At 31.9% G+C, this 26,944-nt stretch overlaps 1 protein-coding gene across 2 annotated transcripts in view; it reads left to right on the forward strand.

Moving 5' to 3' along the window:
* The first annotated feature begins 3,638 nt into the window (after window positions 1-3,638).
* The window catches only part of LOC143085239 (nuclear receptor ROR-beta-like), a 60,571-nt gene continuing 37,265 nt past the window's right edge, over window positions 3,639-26,944 (forward strand). Inside the window, exons 1-2 of one of the 2 annotated variants that reach the window (XM_076261479.1) lie at window positions 3,639-3,910; window positions 24,682-24,746. In XM_076261479.1, coding sequence (XP_076117594.1) covers window positions 24,715-24,746 — 32 coding nt within the window. In that variant the 5' untranslated portion in view covers window positions 3,639-3,910; window positions 24,682-24,714. Of the gene's footprint in view, window positions 3,911-3,945; window positions 4,003-24,681; window positions 24,747-26,944 lie in introns of those variants that run through there. The other variant, XM_076261488.1, reaches the window with a different exon arrangement.

Consider the following 26,944-nt stretch of genomic DNA (forward strand, 5'->3'; position numbering starts at 1 on the left):
TCATCCTATATTGACTCTTAAAATTCAAGAGTCTATCTAAAAATGAGGGTACTTTTTATATGGACTTCCAAATACCGTTTCGATCCCTAACATAACTGAAGAGACATTTATTGTCGAAATCCGGATCTGGTGTACTAAAAAAATATTGACGCCGTATGTTTGTGGCATAACATCGTGGCCACAAGTTAAAAAAGATTTTCTGTTTAGTATTAAATTTATATTAAGATCCATTTTGTTACATCTTGTGATCAATTTTATTTGGCAATCGCCAATGGCAGTCAGCAGGGTTAAAGAACATCAGTTGTTCGACCTGTTAGTCAAATGTGTTTTGTTTAAATATACTTTTTCACTTTTTTGGTCTTTTGGAAAATGTTGTTTGTGCTGTTTTAGACCCTTCTACAACGAAATTTGTTTTACATGCACACGTATAAAAATTGCGGTTTTTATCCAAGGCAATCATAGGTTTGAACGTAGTTTTCAATTTAGACTCGTTTATATTTTTTCGTTTGGGCTTGTATCATATTTTTCCTCCGGTTTATATGATCTGTTCATCCTATATTGACTCTTAAAATCCAAGAGTCTATCCAAAAATGAGGGTACTTTTTATATGGCCTTCCAAATACCGTTTCGATCCCTAACATCACTGAAGAGACATTCATTGTCGAAATCCGGATCTGGTGTACTCAAAAAATATTGACGCCGTATGTTTGTGGTATAACATCGTGGCCACAAGTTAAAAAAATTTCTGTTTAGTATCAAATTTATATTAAGATCCATTTTGTTACATCTTGTGATCAATTTTATTTGGCAATCGCCAATGGCAGTCAGCAGGGTTAAAAAACATCAGTTGTTCGACCTGTTAGTCAAATGCGATTTGTTTAAATATACTTTTTCACTTTTTTTGGTCTTTTGGAAAATGTTGTTTGTGCTGTTTTTAGACCCTTCTACAACGAAATTTGTTTTACATGCACACGTATAAAAATATTGCGGTTTTTATCCAACGCAATCATAGGTTTGAACGTAGTTTTCAATTTAGTATATATTGAAAATTAAATACACAAAAAGAGTTTTAAAAGCAGCATTGTCTAGCGCTTTCATCCATCTTGGTCCCTAGATGGATGAAAGGTCTAGACAATGCTGCTTTTAAAACTCTTTTTGTGTATTTAATTTTTAATATATAATTCTGTACACCGCTTGAAAAGAAACTTTTTTTGTATATATATGTATATATATATATATAACTCGTCTTAAACATCAACCTAACAATGTTAGATCTGTAAATTTGCTTTCGCAAATTTTTTGTTCTTCCCTCGCCGGGATTCGAACTGTCAACCACTGTGTGAAATGAGTAAAGTTTGAAGATGATAGCGTTGGATAGTAACTGAAGATAATATACAACCAACTGTGATGTCGTCTGTTAGCAGACATTAGTCACCTTTGATAGTACATGCCCAAATACTGTACCTTCTATGTTGATTTCATAAACTTTTTTTGGTTAAACTGGTAGGTTCTTCTTGCGTTTGTTAAACATGGAAATCTTACATGATGGGAACGTTTGTTTTAGTATTATCTTTCATCAATGTGTTCGGATAACAATTTTCAGATTTAAAAATCATTGATTTTGTAATATTGTTACTTCTGTTTGTCTGAATTTAACTTTATTTTAAGGTATTTATAAATAAACAGTGAATTTATTTTTTTAAATAATATACTTTTTTCAATTCTTTATTACTTTAAGCACATCATGCTTATCAGTGCAATAAATACAAATACATTTCTATAACACACCATGACATAATACATCAGAGAAGCAAATAAATATCAAGTATTGACTAATAACAGTTCGGTCCTATGATTAAGTGCATTAAACAAGAATTTACACAAATTACGCAAATCTTTTACATTTTCAGTGCTGAGAAGTTGCACTAATTTAAACGACGATAGACGTCTATAATAATAAGGTTTAATAAACTGTCTCCTTAAGTCTCTATAGCATTCATATTGTAAAAAAAAAATGGAATTCATCTTCAGTGATATTCAAAGTACAAAGAGAACACTTTCTATCTAACCTATTTACTCCATGATAACGGCCTACTTCAACAAACAAATTATGAGAAGACAATCTAAGGCGAGTTAAATACACTCTAAAATTCATATGTTTAGTTAGATAATTCTGTAAACATACATTATTGACAATATATTTATATAAATAACACTTAGATGAAACGTTCAGTTTATCATTCAAAGTCTGTTTTGCTTGATCATATATCCTTGTTTTTACAAATAATAATAAAATTGTATCAATAATCAAATTGTCTTGGTTATACCAGATCTCATTTAAACAAAAGTTAAACAATAATTGTTGTAGTTGATAAATCCAACTGCTTCTAATATTACAAAAATTATACAGTTGTTCCCTGTAGCAGTTTTTAAGAACACAGTTGCTTGTGGATAACAATTTTAACCAGTACTTCACTATTTTGTACAATCTAAAATATATCAAAGGATATCTACCCAATTCAAAATAAACCATAACATTTGTTGTACTTAAACAGTGGAAGAAATATTTATTCTTTAAAAAAATACAGGTACATCTTAGGTGAATTTTTAATTAACCTTGATTGTAACAAAAATAAATTATTTATCACAACATCTATTGTTATTTGCATGTAGGAATAGTAGAAATAGTGATTCTTAAAAAGGTGTATTAGATAACCCGAATAATTCAGTCGTTATATTCCGCTTACTACATTAACCTCGCAAGTAGGAGAGATCGATTACGGGGAGGGACTGAATTATTCGGGTTATGTATTAGAAGGAAGACACCATCATTCAGTCAGCCCAATGATTTACCTTTGTTTCACTTTCAATTTTGACATTCTTTTCCTTGAAATCGCACAATGGGTGCGTTATACGTCTCTCACTAAGGGATTAGAAGTTCACATGAATACGGATTCAATGATGTCGAATTATTCACTTGCAAGTGAATAATTTATCACACATTTTTCTTAGATTAATTTGACAAAATTGAAGCATGCTGTCTGCTAAAAGCTAATTATTATTTCACTATTTCACTTTCATCAATGATTGAACAAAAAAAAAAAAAAAACTATCATTACTTTAGATTTTTTTTTATATTAACTCGTAGCAGGTGCCCCTTTAAGATATGATATCCAATTAAATTTTAATGCTATTTTATTTAGTTACTGTAATCAGAACATACATATACATATATATATATATATTCTCAGCTGTAATTGAATATTTTTCAACTGCTAATAATCCTGGTACCCCTCGGCTTAGTCCTATAATATAAGACTCTGCAGGTTCATATCATTTACATCAGAGATATGTGTATATATGTCTCTGTTTACATTCAACGTTTTTTATCGGATATTTTTTTTTACTATCAATTGCGGTTCAACATTGATAGTAAAAAAAAATATCCGATAAAAAACGTTGAATGTAAATGATATGAACCTGCAGAGTCTTATATTATAGGACTACCCTCGGCTTTGATAACTATTATCCTATACCAGGAACATATATATACTGTTCCCAGCCTATACACAAAGAACTAAAAAATTGGCCCAACGGCAAGATTGGATTATTAATAACGAACGACAATTCTGTGATGACTACAAATACAGTGATCGCACTACAATCTTGTAAAATTTATGGAATGTGTGTTGTATCAGTATGATTGATTTACAATGAACTTATTTCGAAAAAGTGGAATTTAAGTGTGAAAAAAAAATCGCAATTTTTTTAAGTTGAGAACAGAATATTTAGTGGTGACATTCGTTACAATCACGCTGTGCAGTGTGTATTGACCGTGACCTTGTTTCAGGTCATGAAAACATGTTGCCCGGATGTAAGGCACAAAATGGTATGACATCAAAGTTTGCAGGTAAAATTACACAATATATCTCAAACAGCTTGTACTGACAACAAAAGATCCTCTGATATTCAGTCACATTCAGTATTTCTGCTTAAGATAATGTAGGTTTCACATCGAATGTACATCTAGTTGTTGTGTATCATACAAAATAAGCACTGCAACACGTTGTTGTTTTTCAACTTGACGATTTTCACAGTTGATTTATCTATTTTTTTTTGTATAACTAATACATCTTAAGCTGTTTAATTATTTCTTCGAAATGCCTACTGTTTCAATATTATAATCACAGGGTAAGAATTTCAAATAATCTCATTATAGTCTACCCGCTGTCAACTTCAAACAGTTTATTGTTTATAAATAAATGTATACACATGTGATACATGTACATGTAGCATGATATGACTGTACATACACTTACATGTGGTGATGTACCCTGAGGATTTAGGTCTTTGATAAGTCCGTTCATTTTATTGAAAGAAATTTATGAAGAAAAAATTACATGAGGGTGGTAATGCCCTTTACTGTCGGGCATCAAATGGTCATTTTTTGGCTATCGTTAGCATCGTATTGGTTAAAATGTTACAGTGATTCATCAAAATATCCTTATTGTGATTCGTCAGATGTCCAAATAATTATCATTACCGTTATTTTAGGAAAAAAAATAGTTTAAATCGTCAAATTCAGCTGATTTTTTTATTGTCTAAAAGAAAGTGAACATTTTATTGTCATGCACTAAAAATTACCGTTAACGTTATTTGGCAAGACTTGTTATAGTTGTATGTCATGAAGGTACCCCCATTACTACCCTCTTACATACCAACCATACAGTTCTTGTCTGAGACTAATTTTGGAATCTGGGTTGTGTTTGCCCTAATTCACATTCACATAATGAACGGTATATTATTCAATAGCTAAGATATTAAGTAGGTTCTGGAACTGGCAAGCATTGAAAAAAACTTTTGTAGCAAACATGTACAGGAAGCAAAAAATTCAGATATTTTTTTTTATAAGGAACTGTCTATCTTAGTCATCAAAACAACCTCTGCACCTAGTAGGGGTACAAAATGTACCTTCATGGTGAATATAAACTAAAAATTCTTGCCTAAGGCCCCAAAAAAATATGTCTGTTTACGGTTACCCGACCAACCCTAATTTGAGCGCCAACCCTTATCCATTTTATTTCCGTCGTAAAGTGAAAAATTAATAAAACTTGTGTCAAAAGCGAAGTAAGGGTAGCCAATAAATTTAATCAATTGCCTGATACATCCCAATGTTCACAATTGTGAATATGACAGCTGTTATAAGGAAACTTGCAACTCGTGTAATGAAATAAAAACTTCGCTGCCATTTTTTTTCCCCAACCATTAACCAAGGGAAATAATCCAATCATTAAAAATACGGGTAAACTTGGCCCATGGACAACTCAGACCACAGCAAGACGGACTGCACAACTCAAAATCATGGAGCAAAAAATAAAATGGAAAAAAATAATAAAACAGAAATACGACCAACCATGCCTACCTACCCTATTTATTTTGATGATGTAACCTTAAACAGACATATATTTTTTTTTGCCTAATAACGTTAACAGTAATTTTTGGTGTATAACAATAAAGTGTACACTTTTTTAGACAATAAAAAAATTGACTGATTTTGATGTCAAAGAAATTAATTGATACATCTGATGAATCAAGATAAGGGTATTTGGACAAATAAAACAGTAATATCTTAATCTAGTTGACGCTAGCGGTAGCCAAAAATTACTGTCTGACGGTAAAAGGCATTCCTACATCATGTACATGTACCCTCAGTACATGGCCCATTGCTTTTAAAGAGATGAGCATAAACCAACTGGTCAAAGATTATAGAAATTAAAAATAACAATAATGAACAGATAAAGTGAAAAAAGAAAATATTGTGAATAAAGAACCTGAAAGATAGTATCACATTAAAAAAAGAACATACAATGATACATACATGTACATAAATATTTTTTTTGCTATTAAGAGAAAAACAAGATGTTCTGCCAAGTACATGTATGCATTGACGGTTTCATCAATTGACAATGGCAAGATAATAATATATAAATAACAAAATCAAATATCTATGAATAACTGTTCGCAACAATTTTAGATAGTCTAAAGCACATCATGATGTAGTTGCTCATGAAAGGAAAAAAGCTTCATGAAGACGCCAAATATTGCAATCAACTTTTAAACAAAAATAAACTTTAAAAGAAACAGGCAGGGAAAAAATCCCTGATACATGTAGCATTGAACAAAAGTATTTCTGAACATTCACACAGTAGTTAAACAGACATGACATACATTGTACATTGTAACTGTCCTATCTGATATTGATTAGTTGAATGAGCTTGAAAATGTCTAGAGATAGGACTCAGAGGAACTTATAACAGTTTTTGCCACAGGAACTTACAAAACTATGGAATGCTGTTACTTGTCACGCTAGTACATGTATTATGCATGAGACTTAGATTTAATTATCAATGTAAAAGCATATAAATGAATTAACAATGAAGAGACCGCTTCAGGGATCTCCATGGATGAAAATTGAACCATGGAGGAACTTTCACCATTACAAACCATGTCTACCTTGTACAGTGTAGCGCGATCGGAAGTATTTTATCCCTCCATACAAGGAATGGTGAACATGCTAATTCATTGCTTATTTAAATTATATTTATTTGAATTTTCATTTTAGAATTAGAAGTATCAATATTTTCATTTATTGCCGTTTTTAACCATTCAAATGCCAAGTCTTCATGGTCCCCCCTTAGTCGAGAATGACCAAAAGCTGTCATGAAGGTCCCCATGTAGATTTCTTGTATTTTTGGTAATTGTTAGGGGGGTTAAAAATCATATGATGTGGAGCTTATTTTTCATGGACACTGTCAAATTCAGAACCCATTACCGGTATGGCTGATTTGCAGCAACAACAAAACGATTCGTACGGGTTATGTAAAAGGTTAAAGAGATTTGTAAAGCAAACGTTGACAAATGAAAAGGTTTTTAATGACTTTATCTGGCAAATTGATGCTGTGCAACATGTATCTTTCGAGTCTGAATAGAAACCGGAAACGCGGATGTATCAATTTGATTGTAATATACGAAATGAATTCGGAATTACGATACGATATTTCTTTACAGGAAATATTTAAATTTTTACTTTTAAACTTTGAAAGTAATTCTAAATTATCGTTACAACAGTACTCGAGTTATTTGCGTTGAAATAATATTTACTGTTTTGCGTCTTATTTTGTACTTCTTAAAAAAAGGGGGATGCTGATTGCGTAAGTCAAAACAAAGCACGTGCTCGACTTGTTAAACTGTTTTCTTTGTAACTGGATTATTAATTTATTTATTTAATCTAAATTATCATAATCATTTGCTAAAACTTAGTTGATCATTTCGACAAATGAATCGTCTATCCTATAGTATTCTCGTGTCTGGTTTGTTGATCTACCTGTACAAGCTCAGGTACAAGTGATTAGCGATATTAATCCGTATATTCCTCAGGCGTTAGAACTGTATTGGATTATAACATAAAAAGCCTAAGGGTTATGCAATTACATGCATTTGATTATAATTTGTAAAAAAAATGGCGTCGGGCTACAAAAAAGATGAAGTTTTGAACGATGGCGGAAGACATTTAACGATGGCGCAAGACAATTTAACGATGGCGCGAGTCATTTGACGATGGCGCATGACATTTGAACGATGGCGGGGCGCCATCGTTAAACAGGCCATGGAGATCCCTGCCGCTTGCTATGCTTCCCTAAACATATATATATATATATAATATATATATAGTAGATTGAGTACTGCTCTTTATTAGCCATGCTAGCTGCACTAGTCAGTAGAATATTCCTTAAGTTCAGTTTTTGCATGTACATGTAGAGTGGTGGCTTACTATGTGTATACCAGTGGTCTTTGGTTCCAATCCCAGCTGTTAACAATGATTAATTTTGGATGACACATCATGCTCTTTGATAACAAAATTAGTGCCTAACTAAAAACTCACAGTTAAAAAAAAATACCTTCAAGATAATGTATGAGGTACATGAGGTAGTGATGAAGGTATCATCATTACAGTATAGTGAGTCTTAAGGAGGGGGAAGAAGTGTTCCAGCTAGTATTTCAAAAGGGCAGGAAGCCAATCATGAAAAAGGCACTTTTGCAGGATGATTGAAATTTAAAAAAGGGCATGTCAAAAGCAGCTTTGTTAAAATACACCTGAACTTGTCCTTAGGTTATACCCCTGAACTTCCTCAGGGTTATACTACTGAATCTTCTTAGTTTATACTCCTGAAACTGCTCTAGTTAAACTCCAGTTCTGAACTTCTTTAGGTTATACTCCAGTTCTGAACTTCTTTAGGTTATACTCCTGAACTTTCTAGGGCTTTACTCTGAACTTCCTCACCCAGGCTCAGGTTTTAATCCGAACTTCCTAAGGTTATACTACTGAACCTTCTTACTTTATACTCCTAAACATCATCAGCTTTTATTCCAGATTTTCGCCTTACGTTATACTCCTGAACTTCCTCAGGTTTAATATACAATTGTACTCCTGAACTTCCTTATGGTTATCTGGTTATACTACGCAACCTTCTTAGTTTATACTTTAGAACTTTATTTAGGTTATATACTCTTGAACTTCTATAGGTTATACTTCTGAACTCTCTTGGGTTATACTCCTGAACTTTATTTAGCATGTTTAGGTTATATACTCTTGAACTTTCTCAGGTTATACTCCTGAGCTTCCTCTGTTATACTACTGAACTTCCCCAGGTTATACTACTGAACTTCCTTAGCCCGGCTTAGGTTATACTCCTGAATTTCTGTAGGTTATACTCCTGAACTTCCTTAGGTTATACTACTGAACTTCCTCAGGTTATACTCCTGAACTTCCTTAGGGTTATCTGGTTATACTACTGAACCCTCTTAGTTTATACTCCAGAACTTCCTTTAAGTTAGGTTATAAACTCCTGAACTTCCTCAGGTTATACTGCTGAACTTCCTTATTTTATACTTCTGATCTTCGTCAGGTTATACTTCTGATCTTCGTCAGGTTATACTCCTGAACTTGCTCAGGTTATATTCCTGAACTTTATTGGGTTGTACTCCTGAAATTTATTAGGTTTTACTCCTGAGCTTCCCTAGGTTATCTGGTTACACTATTGAACCTTCTTACTTTATACTCCAGAACTTTATTTAGGTTATATACTCTCGAACTTCTTTAGGTTATACTTCTGAACTCTCTAGGGTTATACTCTTAAACTTTATTTAGGTTTTATACTCTTGAACTTTCTCAGGTTATACTCCTGAACTTCCTCTGTTATACTACTGAAGTTCCCCAGGTTATACTACTGAACTTCCCCAGGTTATACTACTGAACTTCCTTAGGTTATACTCCTGAACTTCTTTAGGTTATACTCCAAAACTGCCTTAGGTTATACTCCTGAACTTCCTCAGGTTATACTCCTGAACTTCCTTATGGTTATCTGGTTATACTACTGAACCCTCTTAGATTATACTCCAGAACTTCCTCAGGTTATACTCCTGAACTTCCTTATTTTAAATTATACTTCTGATCTGCGTCAGGTTATACTCCTGAACTTGCTCAGGTTATATTCCAGAACTTTATTGGGTTGTACTCCTGAAATTTATTAGGTTTTACTCCTGAGCTTCCTTAGGTTATACTGAACTTTAACAGGTTTTCCCCTGAAATTCCTTCGGTTATACTCCTCAACTTGCTAAGGTTATACACATTAGGGACTAAACTTAACGCTCGCCCAGTCGCTCAAGGCGACCAGATTTTCGGCTGGGCGAATATATTTAGTCATCCTGATAGCCCAGCTGGTGACTGTAAAAGAATTGAAGTAAATCCCATTTGTACCTTCCCCCCGCGATATTAACGAAGACTGTTCCCAAAAGGAAACCTGTTTAGTTTTTTTAAAGCTATATAGTAATATAGAATATTTCCATAAACCAGTAGGTTCTTTCTAATAACCTAAACCTAGTGGAACAGCTATGTTTTCAATCCGAAGTGACGATATGTCATATACCTCCTTCAATCAGCATGTTTTCTCAACTCTGCTAAATTTTCTACGATTATTTCATTATTGAATAGTGTTTTCTTCTAAACTGTTCAATAAGCATCGCGAAAGGGATGATTTCTAATTGTCCTCGGAGTCAAACAAGCCTGTGTTAGACGGTAACTTGTCCCTGAATCGCTATTTACAAAAAAATACTTAATGTAAAAATGAAACACAAAGTCTCGTAAATTTTTTTATAAATATCCCAATATTAAGTTTGATATCCAATCTTCAATTTAAACTTATTGCAAAATATATTTTGATCAACACTATTAGAGGATGACTTGGATTGAGATAGTTTTTATTAAAAAAAAAACAAAAAAAAAACAGCCATATTGTCAGTCAACAGGAAGTTGAAAAAAATTGAAGGGAGACAATTTTGGGAGAAAATAACCTAAAATAAATATTGTCAAATCTTATAATACATTTCTGGTGGCAATAATTTAAATATTATAAGCTTTATTAAAAAAACTGTTTTGTTTCATACCATGAACATATATTTAAAGAAGAATCAGAGAAATTTGTATTTGAACATAAACAAGACTGTACTTCCTGTTTTACTTCTTGTATTTATGATCCTCCTTACATGGGGGCACTTATAAAATGCTTTTAATTTTAACAATTATGGAGAAAAAAGTAACAGTTCTAAGCTTCTGCAATATATGCAATGTATTGTTGCATCAAAATAATATAATCCTCTCCCATCTCACCTGTTTTATTTATAAAACTCCTTACTTAGGAGCACTAGCACCCTTCTGCCCTGAGATTCAAGCTGGAACACTGTTAGTAAGTATATAAAAAGTTATTTTCAGTTTTATTTTCATTTAGTCTTTTTGTATAAAGATTGGTTGGGCTACTTAAATTTCAACTGGGCCCCTGAAAAATATCTTAGGGGCCCCTAGACAAAAAGTTAAGTTTAGTCCCTGCACATGAACATTTAGGCATTAGGTTATACTCCTGAACTGTCTCAGGTTTATATACATGATATACTACATGTAGTACATCTGAACTTTGTAATTTGCTATACTTCTCCCCAATTGTCCCTACTGTATCTTCATTGGAACTGATGTGATTTTTTCATTGAGTTAGGCTTTGATTTAAATTTGTTCATGTATTTAATTTAAAGAAATCTATCCTGGCTATCAATTGTGATACAGTGATTTTGTCTTTATCTGGCTTCTGACATTGTTTTTTTAGTCTCAAGAAAATGTATCAAGAAAGAATTATTTTTATTCTTCTGACCAAAGAAGTTATATAAGAATTTACACAACCTATTTAAATGGCCATTGAGACCAGCGTTTTCCTGTCATTTCAGATCAGATATCTCTGTTAGGCGGGAATCAATAATCAATTTGCTGTTATGTCTTTATGACTGCTCATTGTGTGCGAAAATAGCAAATATATAATTAGTTGTATGACATAAGATAGCGTAATTGTGATTTTAATGAAATTAAAGACGGCAGCAGATTAAGTCATCCTATAAACATGATAGTAACATGTACACATAAATTGGTGATGTAAAAAACGACTTGATAACAGATCTTCGTGATTTTGATGATCATGATGATGAATATTGGTAATGGAATTTTTGAGAATTTTTTTTTATGGTTGATTAACAAAATAGAGACAAAGAAATATTGACAAATCTTTGCAAAAATGATAATTTATATACCAAAAAGTAGAAGTTTTTTTAATAGAATAGATTTATAGGAATATTCAATTGGAATTCAATATTATATATATAATGTGCCTAGAAAATCAACCTATTATTTTACGTCATAATTGTATTTCTGCTAACATGACTTATGAAGAACTTAGATCATGTAGATGAAACATACATATATGTTGATTTATAAAAAAAGAATCAATCAATTGGGAAAAGTATAAATTGGGCAAGAATTTGAGAACAGATTTTACTGCTGCATTTAGTGTGATACAGTATTTATTCTCTCCAGACAGTTATTTTTATGAAAATTAAATTTAATTGTAGAGGGTGAAAAAATATTGTATCACAAGAAATGCAGTCATGACAGTTGTTGAACCTGTTTCTTTAAGGGTAATGACAGTTGACTTGTTGGATCTGTTGCTCTAAGGATTTTAATACGACTGCAAAAATAAAAAAAAACTGGTCGTATACTGGTATCACGTTGTTATTGTCAGCGTTGTCCGATAACAGAGGGTTTCCGATAATAATAACTTGAGTATAGGTAAATAGAAATCAATAAAATTTTAACAGTTAAGGAATGACTGTTATATTTTTTTCTGTCTATGAAGAAATAACATAAAAAATGCAGGTTATGTAACAGATGAACAGTGTGTACCACATTTTTTATGTTATTTCCAAAAGACAGAAAAAATATTACAGTTATTTCTTATAATCTTATTCTAAATTCCATTTTAAACTGTAGAAAACCTTGAAAAAGCGTTGATGACGTCAGCGGTCACATGACTAAATTATGTCTATGGGCTGATAACAAAATAACTTCAGCCAATCAGAAGACCGTTACATCCAAAATTAAATTTTAAGGTTTATAACCACTAAAGGAAGGTTTGGATTGATTTTGATGGTTATAGTCCCTGCTGTTTAGGAATTAGGGGTCAGAATAAGCATTTTTCTAGTTTCCAGACAATAACTTGTGTGTTAGTGAATGGATCTTTTTGAAATTGTACCATAAGGTTCCATACCAAAAAAGGAAGGTTGTGATAGATTTTGGGGGGTCATGGCCCTTACTCAGTTTAGGACAAAGGGGCCAAAAACAATATTCTATATTATTTATTTTTTACCAATTTCAATAATGTTTTAATCTTTAATTCTGAGTATTCTCTAATGTGCTGAATGTAACAGTGTATTAAGTGTTTGGATTTTAGGCCCCGTTTTTAAATTGGTCCACATTGAGGTCTGAAGGGTCCAAAATTAAACTTTGTTTGATTTCATCAAAAATTTAATTTTTGGGGTTCTTTGATATGCTGAATCTAAACATGTATTTAGATTTTTGATTATGGGCCTAGTTTTCAAGTTGGTCCAAAGGTGGTTTAGATTTTTTAATTTTTGGTTCTGTTTTCATATATATTAATTAGTCTACATCACAGTCCAAAAGGTCTAAAATTAAACTTTGTTTGATTTCACCAAAAATTGAATTCTTGTGGTTCTTTGATATGTTGAATCTAAACATGTATTTAGATTTTTGATTATGGGCCTAGTTTTCAAGTTGGTCCAAAGGTGGTCCAAAATTAAACTTTGTTTGATTTCATCAAAAATTGAATGTATGGGGTTCTTTGATATGCTGAATCTAACAGAGTATTAAGTTTTTGGATTTTGGACCCTATTTTTTAAATTGGTCCACATTGAGATCCAAAGGGGCCAAAATTTAAACTTTTTGTTTGATTTCAACAAAAATTGAATTCTTGGGGTTTTTTGATATGCTGAACCTAAACATGTATTTAGATTTGTTTATTTTAGGCCCAGCTTTCAAGTTGGTCCAAATTAGGGTCCAAAATTAAACTTTTGTTCTTTGATATGCTGAATCTAACCATGTATTTAGATTTTGAATATTGGACATTGTTGGACCATAATAGGTAAATGTCCAATTTGAAATTTTGAAGTTCTTAGACCACATTTATTCTGTGTCAGAAACCTATACTGTGTCAAATATTTAATCACAATCCAAATTCAGAGCCGTATAAAGCTTGAATGTTGTGTCTATACTTGCCCCAACTGTTCAGGGTTTGACCTCTGCAGTGGTATCAAGCTGTGCCCTGCGAAGCATTTTATTACACAATATGTACATTTGTAGGTAAATTTTATCAGATTTTATTCAATAACCTCCACAAAGATAATGTTCTTTCTATTTATTACAAGATTAGATATCATTTGGATGTTCAGGCAATTAATACAAATTAAAAAAAAAATTGGCATTTTTTTTCAAAACAATAATTTATATGAAACTATGTCAAAGTGTTTAGCTTATAACCAAGGACTTAGTTTGGTACTCATTAATTATATCTCAAAAAGCTATGATTTTGAGTTGGCTTGCTGAGAAAATGGGACAATAATGTCTTTGCAAATTGTATAGTACCAGGGTTCTCACTATAAAGGCGAGTCCATGAGTCCTGGACTCATCAAAATCTGTCTGGACTCATCATTTTCAAAACTAGTGAGTCCACAGATGCATCAAGATAGAAATATTTTGTATAAACTAAACACAGTTAAATACAAATATCATCATTTTATAGCAAAAGTTTAAAAGTAATCTGAATTTAATGTCATTTCATTGCTCTGTTAGGCCATGGAGACTTAAATATTACATTATATTGCAATAAAATATCTTCTCCTTGCTGTTGGACTCACCATGGCCAAAAATGACAAGTCCCTGGACTCGCCTTCAAAAATCCTTAATGAGAACCCTGAGTACTGGTAATTGAATTGAATAAACATGCATGCAATAAAGAAACCAAAGACCTTTTAACTGTTATTTTGAAAACAATAATGTTGAAATTGTAAGCATCTAATTCAATATTATAAACAATCCAATTGAAATTTACAAATCTTTTCTTTTTTAATCAATTATATCATGTTAATAGATTTAATTCAGTCATGAATGTAAGTCTAGATATTGTATGATTTTCAAAAAGAATATTTTCTGCAAAGGCCCTCAAACCTGAAGGCCTTTGGCAATGAGCAAAACCCATACCATATATAGCCCATTATAAAAAGGCTCTGACACACAAAATGTGAAAAAACTAAAGGCCTTTTTTATGCCAAAAGAATAAACAAAAAACAGACAGCAACCAATGAAAACAACTCGATTTCAGGTTTGGCTTATTAGGGCAGGCACATTTATACAGAATTATTAATCATGTTTTTGAGCGCTCAACCCTCCCCTTACCTTAGACAGTATCTTGATAACACAACATAAAACAAGCTTTAAAAATATGGAAAGGACTTGACTATCGGATCAAGGGTTTCATTATCTTTCATGTTGACTGGTACTTTCCATGTTTTAGGTGGTATTTTTCAATTTATTCCATGAATATCTTATATAAAAATTCCTACATTTAGGAGGTACTTGTCAATAGCATAGGAGGTTAAAGTACCGGGTACCGCCTCCTAATGTTGTAATGAATGGCCTGTCAGATTGGTAGAAAGGAAAACCATTTTTTTCATGACTTTCGTGTACACAAACTATGTCATCATTGAACCATTAAAAAATATTTTTGGTCCTTATTTAACTTAAATGCACTCAACTATGAATTTTATGCAGTTTTATGCAATGCCACCAATTCTTGCCTCTGGTAATTCTTTATTTAATGGGACTTATATTGCTTTAAAACCTCTGCAAACTTTCATTTATATGAAAGTGTGGGAAAGGTTCATACATATATTATATATATACTCAGATAAAAAAATATCTAGAGGTCATTCACCTTATAAAGTATATATATATAGCTGTAAAAATAAACAGATGTTTTCTGAGACTTGGATACAAGGTTATGTTTATAATTTGGCTGCTTTTATTTTTATCTTGCTTGCATACAGATAGCAAGAGTACATAGTGTAATATTTATGTTTAAATTACATTGCTTTCATATTTGTCTTTTATCTGGATCAGTTTGATATTTTACCTTAGAGTAGAGTTAATTGTGTCCATACATATCAATATGTTCTGCCAAGAAACTTGAATAAGACCATTTACCTTTTTATAACCTGTATATATAACATAAATAAGAATGTTTACCTTGTTAGATCATATATAGGAGGCTATTCTTATTATTGTCCCCGCTGTAGGTTGCCTCATTTTCCTTTGATTTCATTCCAATATCAGATTCTGATACCCCTGATATTGAGTTTAGAGTTTATAGTTTATATGCACATGTATGTTCCACTGTTTGATTCTTGATCAGAATGATAAAAGAAAATGATTGCTGTACTAAATTTATTGAAATTTCATTAAAGAGAATAAACCTCAAACAAGATAGAGTTTTGAGGAGGCATTAAAGCAGGGTTGGCAAAAACCTGGGTTTTATGAGTATTGTCCAGCCCAGTGGGAAATACTGAGAAAACCCGGGTTTTACTGGGTTTTAGTGGGTTACACTGGGCAATGCTGGTTAATATTAAATACTGGATTTAATTTTATAGAGGATTTCTCGAGCAAACACAAATGTGATACATTTAAGATATAATTTATAAACTATTTTGTTTGTCTGGATTGGTAAAACTGTTAATATACAGCAAAACAAATCATCTTTTCCAAATAAATATAACTCCCTAGTAAGAATTAACAATTAACATGTAAGAAAAATTATATTTAAAAAATTCATATGTACTGTCACAAAGTAATAAGTAATTATTCAGATTAGAATGCAGATTTGCTTATGCAGCAATAATCAGCCCATTCAATTCTATAAGTGCTGAAGGCATGACCCCTTAGGGTGTTTAGTTAGCAATGTGAATGTATAACATTTAAGATTAACAATTCACTTAAACACTGCAATAAAATGCAATGTTTGGATTATTGAAACAATGCATTATTATTAACAAGGTATCCTTAAATGTGCAAATCTGTATTCTGTCTACATAGAAGAGAATGAAATTGAATTTTTCATTCTTCTAGAAATGGCTGTCAATGGTTATCTGTATAAAAATTATTTATTTAGCTGTAATTCTATGAAAGTACACCAAGCATGCCAAGTCTTTTACTAATTTTATGTTAAAATAAGCTAAAACAATCATATTGCCCAGTCATGCCCAGTATTACCCATTTCTGGGAGTATTGCCCAGCCTGAAAAAACCCGGGTTTTTCCTGCCCGGTAATTCCAGGGCGGGTAATACTTTGCCAACCCTGCATTTAAGTTTACCCATGTCAATCTGTCTGTCCCTCGGTCCATAAGTTCAGAAATTGATTTCTGTACTCTAATTTCAGTTTGACTCAACCAATGTCATGAAACTTATAATACACACTGCTTATAATTATTACCATAAAACTTCTAGATAACTTTGAATTTGTGTGGTGTCACTTTTTCTTTTCTAGAGTAATGCTCCTTTATAAATGAAAAAAAATGCCTCAATCAAATGTTATGACAAAGATGAAGTTGGAATTTTGGTTGTGTCACTTTAATCATTCTAGAGTAATGTCCCTTTACTATGGAAAAATTGCTGAATTTTTCTTTTCGGTTCTGTTTACTTACATTTGCCTCAACCAAATGTAACTTATACTCAATGCTTATAACCATAAGATGAACTTTGAATTTTGAAGGCATCTATTTTACCATTCTGGAGTTATGCTCCTTTACCAATGAAAAATTGCTGAATTGTTCATTTCCAGTTATGTTTGTCTCAAGGCTCAACCAAATGTTTATGAAACTTATATAAACAATGCTTATTACTATAAAACTCAGATCAAGCACAAATTTGGGTAGCATCACTTTTACAGTTCTTTAGTTACATGTATGTCCCTTTGTAACTTATATATATGTTCCGGACCATATGAGTATTTGGACCATACGCGTATGGTCATGACCATATGCGTATACTCATATGGTCGGACCATATGAGTATAATACTCGTTTGGTTATTAACGAGCTGGACCATATGAGTATTTGAACCATTTAGGTCTGGTATTTTTTAAATTACATTATAAAAGTTTCAATTTTAAATACAAATTTTATCTAAAAACAATGATGGTTACATGATGATGTGTTTTTTTTATAATTCAAATACTACGTCAAAATTAGATATTGATGCCATAGTTAGTTTTCATCGCCAATGACATTTTTGCATGTAGGCTTGGGGTGACATTTACTTCCACACGGTATCATAGCTTTTTTTGCAAGTCTTTGTTGTGCACGATCCTTTTCATTTACACCTTTTGTTTGCGAGTGAAAAGCTATAATTTTTATACGACCGCAAAAATTGAAAATTTTTTGGTCGTATATTGGTATAATGTTGGCGTCATCTCCTGCGTCGTCGTCGTCGTCCGAATACTTTTAGTTTTCGTACTCTAACTTTAGTAAAAGTGAATAGAAATCTATGAAATTTTAACACAAGGTTTATGACCACAAAAGGAACGTTGGGATTGATTTTAGGAGTTTTGGTCCCAATATTTTAGGAATTAGGGGCCAAAAAGGGCCCAAATAAGCATTTTCTTGGTTTTCGCACTATAACTTTAGTTTAAGTAAATAGAAATCTATGAAATTTTGACACAAGGTTTATGAACACAAAAGGAAGGTTGGGATTGATTTTGGGATGTTTGGTTTCAACAGTTTAGGAATTAGGGGCCAAAAAAGGACTCAAACAAGCATTATTCTTGGTTTTCGCACAATAACTTTAGTATAAGTAAATAGAAATCAATGAAATGTAAACACAAGGTTTATGACCACAAAAGGAAGGTTGGGATTGATTTTGGGAGTTGAGGTCCCAACAGTTTAGGAATTAGGGGCAAAAAAGGGGCCCAAATAAGCATTATTCTTGGTTTTCGCACCATAACTTTAGTATAAGTAAATAGAAATCTATGAAATTTAAACACAAGGTTTATGACCATAAAAGAAAGGTTGGGTTTGATTTTGGAAGTTTTGGTTCCAACAGTTTAGGAATAAGGGGCCCAAAGGGTCCAAAATTGAACTTTGTTTGATTTTATCAAAAATTGAATAATTGGGGTTCTTTGATATGCCGAATCTAACTGTGTATGTAGATTCTTAAGTTTTGGTCCCGTTTTCAAATTGGTCTACATTAAGGTCCAAAGGGTCCAAAATTAAACTTAGTTTGATTTTAACAAAAATTGAATCCTTGGGGTTCTTTGATGTGCTGAATATAAAAATGTACTAAGATTTTTGATTATTGGTCCAGTTTTCAAGTTGGTCCAAATGGGGGTCCAAAATTAAACTTTGTTTGATTTCATCAAAAATTGAATAATTGGGTTCTTTGATATGCCAAATCTAACTGTATGTAGATTCTTAATTTTTGGTCCCGTTTTAAAATTGGTCTACATTAAAGTCCAAAGGGTCCAAAATTAAACTAAGTTTGATTTTAACAAAAAATGAATTCTTGGGCTTTTTTGATATGCTGAATCTAAACATGTACTTAGATTTTTGATTATGGGCCCAGTTTTCAAGTTGGTTCAAATCAGGATCCAAAATTATTATATTAAGTATTGTGCAACAGACTACGCGAATGAATTTTATTTTTACAGGACATTCGGTCTGGTAAGCATCCTAGCTTTACCAGACCGAATGAAATTTTACCAGACCACTTTTTTTTTACATCTAATTGTATATTATCCGACAAAAAACAACAAACATATGTATGACTTTGTTGTGCCCTACTCCTCCCCGAAATGCAAAAATTAAAACAAAATGATGTAACAAGAGGGGATATTGTTATGAAAGTTGTGCACAATTGCTTGAATGCATTTCAGTGAAGAGTAATGTCCCATTTTATTGGATTTTGACAATGTTTGTGAACTAAACATAATTTAGAGTTTCTGTATAAAATATTATTTCCTGTTTCTTCTTTCTTTTTCATATATCTTTTGGTTTTCAATTCTTGTGGTTATATTTCATAGCTAAATTTTGTGATCTGCTTGGATTTTTATTCATTTATTGTATTTAAATCGGCAAACCCGGAATTATCCTTATCCGTTCCCAGAATCTGATCCGGTTTTATTTACATTTCCGGTTGTGCCAATGATGGCATCCATTGTTGTTTTTGACAGTCAGATATGTTTCTACCCGGATTTACACATTACTGGTTGTCGATGTTCGGCATAAAGCTAGCGGTTGAACAAAATAAACATCGCTGTGGTGAATAATAAAGATGAAAATGAATTTGAGATCGTTTGGCAATTTTGCTAGAATGTTCCATGAAAAAAAAACACCGGACATTCGGACCGGAATTCAACAAAATTTTACCAGACCGATCCATTATTCACCGGATTTGTCCGACGGTCCGACGTATTTCGCGTAGTCTGGTGCAATAGCAAGAAATTTTCAATTGCACAGTTTTCAGCAATAGCAAGAAATCTTCAATTGCACAATAGCAAGAAATTTTCAATTGCACAGTATTGCGCAATAGCAAGAAATCTTCAATTGCACAGTATTGTGCAATAGCAAATATTTTCAATTGCACAGTATTGCGCAATAGCAAGAAATATCTAATTGCACAATATTGTGCAATAGCAAGAAATTTTCAATTGGAGTTATCTTTCTTTGTTCAGAATAGTAGTTGAATCAACTTAAATCATTGTTTTATACAATATACAATGTATATTCACTTTTACTACCAACCAATCTTTACCATTCAGTGATAACAAGCACTTTATTTTACATTTTTATATTTTATGATGTATTTAAAAGAGTAGTTATTGTTGCAAACTCAATTAGAAATTTGAGTTGATATCAGTTTTGGAAAAAGGGAAAGGGGGATGTGAAAAAAAATGGGGGGGGAGGGGTTAATTTTTCTCATTTTAGATTTCATAAATAAAAAGAAAATTTCTTCAAACATTTTTTTGAGAGGATTAATATTCAACAGCATAGTGAATTGCTCAAAGGCAAAAAAAAAAAAATAATTTAAGTTCATTAGACCACATTCATTCTGTGTCAGAAACCTATGCTGTGTCAACTATTTAATTTTAGATTTAAATAAGTTTGAAGAAGAAATCTTTAATTGATTTGTAAAATCTTGACATTTGTTTTGTGTAAAAAACCCATATAATGTCAAAAATTTGATCACAATCCAAATTCAGAGCTGTATCACGCTTGAATGTTTTGTCCATACTTGCCCCAACTGTTCAGGGTTGGACCTCTGCGGTCGTATAAAGCTGCGCCCTGCGGAGCACCTGGTTGTAGTTGTGAACAGTGATACCGAGGTCTAGGGCCATGCTGATATGTCTACACTGTTTTTAAGAAGCTCTAGATCTCAAATATTGTAACATGACTGCAATACACCATATTCACAAGAAAACTTAAATTTACTATGTTACTTTCTAGTGACTGCTTGTGTAACAGTTCATTAAGAAATTTGTGGAATTTATCATCAATTTTTTTAAGTCCATATATTGCCGTTCACTCGTAATAACAAATCGGTAATGACCATCAGTACATGTAATGAACATCGGTATAAAATGTGTTTATAATAGTTTTGACAAGTAAGTAAAATCAACTATTTAAAACTTAAAATTATTATTTAGCTAATGTTCTTATTATAATATAATAATAAAATTTAATTAACCTATATGATAGCGTCTTTTTAATAAACGGTCATACCATATGAAAAGTTTAGAAGTATTGAAAGTAAACTAACAGTTTTAATTACCCCAACCATACGCGTATAGTCGGACCATATGAGTATAAACCCATATGGTCATGACCATATGTGTATGGTCCAAATACTCATATGGTCCGGAACATATATATGCAAGTGGGTGCATCATCTGTGTCCCATGGACACATCCCCCATTTGTTTTTTATAGACCAGTAGACTGTCAGATGAAGTTCGTTTTTTAACAGTCAGTGTAGAATATTTGATAATGAGAGGAGCAACAGCAGGCAAGACACAGAGTTTTGCTGACCCCTTTCCTAATTTTTTTCCTGACCATAGTTCTTTGATTGACTTTAAGTATAATTGTGAAGAGAATTGCTATTGTGTTTAATCATAAACGCTAAAGTGTTATAAGTCAAAAATAGATGTGTATGCTAAAATTGATAAGAAGTATGTTTATAAACATAACGAGCTAATACCTAATACATTTGTATATATTTTCTTGAGAGGTATATATTCTGCATACATGCAAACATTTACATTGCGGTAATTTTTATGCCCCACCTACGATAGTAGAGGGGCATTATGTTTTCTGGTCTGTGGCTCCGTTTGTTCGTCCGTCCGTCCGTTCGTTCGTTCGTTCGTTCGTTCGTTTGTCAGGTTAAAGTTTTTGGTCGAGGTAGTTTTTGATGAAGTTGAAGTCCAATCAACTTGAAACTTAGTATATATGTTCCTTATTATATGATCTTCCTAATTTTAATGTCAAATTAGAGTTCTGACCCCAATTTCACGGTCCACTGAACATAGAAAATGATAGTGCGAGTGGGGCATCCGTGTACTGGGGACACATTCTTGTTTTTTTTTGTTATGCCCCATTTATGGGCATTATGTTTTCTGGTCTGTGCGTCCGTCCGTCTGTTCGTCCGTCCGTCTGTTCGTTCGTCCGTCCGTCTGTCCCGCTTCAGGTTAAAGTTTTTGGTCGAGGTAGTTTTTGATGAAGTTGAAGTCCAATCAACTTGAAACTTAGTATACATGTGCCCTATGATATGATCTTTCTAATTTAAATGCCAAATTAGAGTTTTGACCCCAATTTTACGGTTCACTGAACATAGAAAATGATAGTGCAAATTTCAGGTTAAAGTTTTTGGCTTCAGGTTAAAGTTTTTGGTCAAGGTAGTTTTTGATGAAGTTGAAGTCCAATCAACTTGAAACTTAGTATACATGTGCCCTATGATATGATCTTTCTAATTTAAATGCCAAATTAGAGTTTTGACCCCAATTTTACGGTTCACTGAACATAGAAAATGATAGTGCAAATTTCAGGTTAAAGTTTTTGGTCAAGGTAGTTTTTGATAAAGTAGAAGTCCAATCAACTTGAAACTTAGTATACATGTTCCCTTTGATAAGATCATTCTAATTTTAATGCCAAATTAGAGAATTTATTCCAATTTCACAGTCCTTTAAACATAGAAAATGATAGTGCGAGTGGGGCATCCGTGTACTGTGGACACATTCTTGTTCTTCTCTATATTTATGTGATAATTGACCAAAACCTCTTCATTTGTCATCAGAATATATGTAAAACAATGTAAAAGGGGCATTTTATTACTCCATATATCTGTTTTGATATGATGGAACCTTAAATTCATATTCTTGTTTTGAGAACTTTAGAATACTCATTTGTAAATTGTGGAAAACATTGGATAGAAATGATCCTTATTGCATCTGATCCTCTCTTTAATGATTCCAGTTGAAGTGACTTGGGCATATTTGATCATGAGATCATGTTTTTCTAGTGCTGCTGTTAAAGCTCAGTTACTGCTTAGATTCCATTCATGTTCTTAATTTTTGTGTAAAATATAAATTTGATATATACTTGTATGCATATCTCCATATCATATCAATTCTGAAAAAAAGTTATTAGCAAATTTAAAGATTAACACCAACTAGGAGAGTTAGTGGGTGTAAATCTTTGAAAACAAGATGTTAAAAAGAAGTGCATTTTATCTATGTTGTTGTTATACATTTTTCTTTGGTTTTTATGATAAATGTTTATATCAATGAAAGATATGTAAAAAAAACCAAATATTCAGTTAACATTAAAATCTGTCTTTAAAATGCCAAGTTCACAATGTGATATTCTAAAACTATGTTTGAGCTCTTATACTTACATTGTAAATAGTCACGATACCTTGTGTAAATTACTGTATTTCCTACATAAGGGAATGAATTCATTTTCATTTAAGACTTAATTCATTTCTAAAATGGCTAGTCTATATTTATTTATTCAGCATACATTTTGAGAATGCTTAGCTATTCTTTAAATGAACATATTTTTTTATGTACATTCGTCTTAGTCTTGTTACGTCAGAAATTGCAAACAATAGCATGAGTATTATATAGAATTGTTGAAAGCCGTACAGTTGCCTAATACCCACTTCATTTGAACTTTGTTGAAGATTTGTTTCATTGGCTAGCATACCCTATCTCCTTATTGTAATGCGCCATTTATGGGGCATAATGTTTTCTGGTCTGTCCATTTGTTTGTTTGTCTGTCCATCTGTCCCACTCCAGGTTAAAGTTTTTGGTCGTGGTAGGTTGTGACGAAGTTGAAGTCCAATTAACTTGAAAATTAGTAAACATGTTCCTTATGATATGATCTTTCTAATTTTAATGCCAAATTTTATCCCATTTTCACGGTCCACTGAACATAGAAAATGATAGTGTGGATGGGGCATCCGTGTACTGGAGACACATTCTTGTTATATTATACAACTTATTGTTTTGATAAAAAATGTTTCATATTTTATCATACCATCGTCTTTTATAACTATCTATAGAATATGGCTTTTGTTCATTGTTGCTCATTGTTGCAGGCCATAATGTTACCTGTAAATGTTCATGTCTATATAGCATGATATAGTTAGAAAAAGTTGTACATTAGCAATCATACTACATATACTATATCTCCTTACGTTGATATATTGCTATAAATGATATTGGTTTTTGCTCATTGTTGAAAGTCTTTTTCGAACTGTTGTTGTTTGCATCCTCATCCTTTGGTCTCTTGTAGATAGTTGTCTTATTCTTGTCATTGGCAATCCTTCCACATCTTCTTATTTGTACATAACATGTATAGTGATGTCATTTAATGCCAGAGAAATTGAATTATTAATAGTGAACACTAACTACCAGTACCAGTATATGCTTTGGTCCAGATAGATATAAAAAAGAAGATGTGGTATGATTGCTAATGAGACAACTCTCCACAAGGGCTTATTTGAGACATGTACAATTTTGACATACCTGTTATGTATTCATGGTATGAATGAAAGTTTTAAGTCAAATGTAGAAAAAAATGACTGATGAAATTATAATTTATTTATATATAATTTGTATTAATTTTCATTTCAGGTATCTAGAGAGATACTGAATTGTTTCACTGTTATGGATTTATCCAGTGACCAGTCACCCCTGAGGTATTTACTATAGCCAAAAATCAATATTTACTGCTAAATATATATGTATGTTGCACTTGGCCATTTAGGACATTGAACTTTGTATTGCTAGTTTGCAATGATCTAAATCATGTTTATAAGGCACTCTTTGAGTCAGCTGAGCAAATATGAACACAAGACTTTTTTTTGGTGCCATGGGAAATTGACAACTCTTTCCGTTGAAAATTGCCCCTTTTAAAATGTCATTATTTCAATTTATGGTAGCATTTACCTACTTAATATAACTATAATGCAGCCATAATTATTGAAAATAAAAAGCTTGTATTCTTTGTACCTTGCCTTTAAGAAATTTGACGCCTACATCCCCGTATAAAGATACCAGAATTTCAAATTAACATAGCTTTTAAACTTCTTCTTTTTGTTCATGCTCATAGATAAAAGTATTTGGAACCAAACTGTAGATAATAGAACTTTTTTTCCTTAGTCATTACATGTTAACCCCCTCCCCCTCTTGCCTGACATGCCTGAGACTGGTTGTTTTTAAGGAATCTTATCTTATTGCCTAATTAAGAAATAATTCTTTCCTGCCATTCTGTATGCTCATTTTAACATGGGTAAGCATTATTTTTTTAATCTTAATACCTAGCGTTAGCGGAAAATAACAGAACCTCCATATCATTTTTTCCAGCAATGAACTGATCATGCCTTTACCAGATGCATGCGTTATCAGGTTTTTGAGCGGACTCTTAGAGTTTAAGAAATCCAGATTTAAAGGTTAAATATCGTATTTTTTACCAAATCAAACTTAAGGAAGTGATAAGTCCTACAGGGAAAACTATAAATAATTCAGTTGTAATTAATATGATTTGACATAAACAAATAATTTTTTACATGTCATGTTTGTTTTGTTATAGGATTGAATTGATTACATCGAAGTGCATTTAAAACCCCACAATAAATGCCATTTTAACTATCTGTTTTTACATACATATTAGGCCATTAAAAACTAAAGAACAATTTTTTTAGGTACATAGGTTTGAGCGTTTGAAAGGGTAAATTACTTTTCAAAAATGAAATAAAACTTTACACTCACTGAAATTTAAACATTAAAATAAAGATGTTTTATGTGCCTTTTAAAAGTTGTGTATATTGTACATGTATATACATTGTACTATACTCCTACACAGTTTGATCCCTCAGTGTATTGAAAGTGCTTTTCAGGATTAATCATGAGAAAATCAGGTCCAAATGTTTAGATAGTTATGATGTAATACTTGTAATCAAAGTAACCAAAAACAAATAGCAAAATTTTTAAAGACTGCAGGGATTTGATTCACATTTAAAATTTCATTTATAATAAATTCATGTTTTAGATTTTCATCAATTTGATAATTTAATACAAAATTGAGCAATATTTTGGTTTAACAATGTATGTTAGTAATTAGAATGTGTAAGTACTGAATATATATAAGCAGTCAAGCATATAATAGCAATACATAATACTTAATGATACATGTATCAGTCAGTTGATTAAATGAGCCAGTGCAAACAGTAAAATGTTCGAAAATATAGCTGTTTATCTCCCTTTAATTTTTGGTTTCAAAGAATATATGGAGAAGTTGTAATTCTTGCCACTTTTTGTCATTCACTTATACTTTCCTCACACTGCATATTTGTCAAATAATGATCTTTTTCATTTCCTGTCTATAAGCTCCTAGTTTATTGCTAATTAATGCTTTTAAATTTTTTCAGCAAATAAGTACCTAACAGGATTTAACTATGCTTACTCTAAATGTCTGTCTAATTGAAGGTTTTAGTTCACAAAATGAAACACTGATTTTAACCAAAGATGTCATATAGACAGGCTTTGAAATTTTCCCTTTTCAAATCTTAAAAAACTAAACCTCAATTTTCATTTTCTATGTCATGGAGGTCAAGTTCAATAATGTATAAATTTTGAATTTTACCATTCAGGAGTTATGGTTTTTGAAAGATTTAAAAATGGTGTTTCCAGTCATGTCCATGCATTTACTCATGAACCATTCAACCAAAGCTTTTAAAATTTTAATATGTTGTTACTGACAACAAAATGGAGATCAATTTCAATAATGACCATTTTGACTTTCACTGTTCAGGAGTTATGGTTCTTGAAAATTGAAAAATGGCGTTTTCAGTCCTGTCTGTGCATTTACTCATGAACCGTTCAACCAAATCTTTTA

This window comes from Mytilus galloprovincialis, chromosome 1 (assembly GCF_965363235.1).
Source record: "Mytilus galloprovincialis chromosome 1, xbMytGall1.hap1.1, whole genome shotgun sequence".
NCBI lineage: Eukaryota > Metazoa > Mollusca > Bivalvia > Mytilida > Mytilidae > Mytilus > Mytilus galloprovincialis.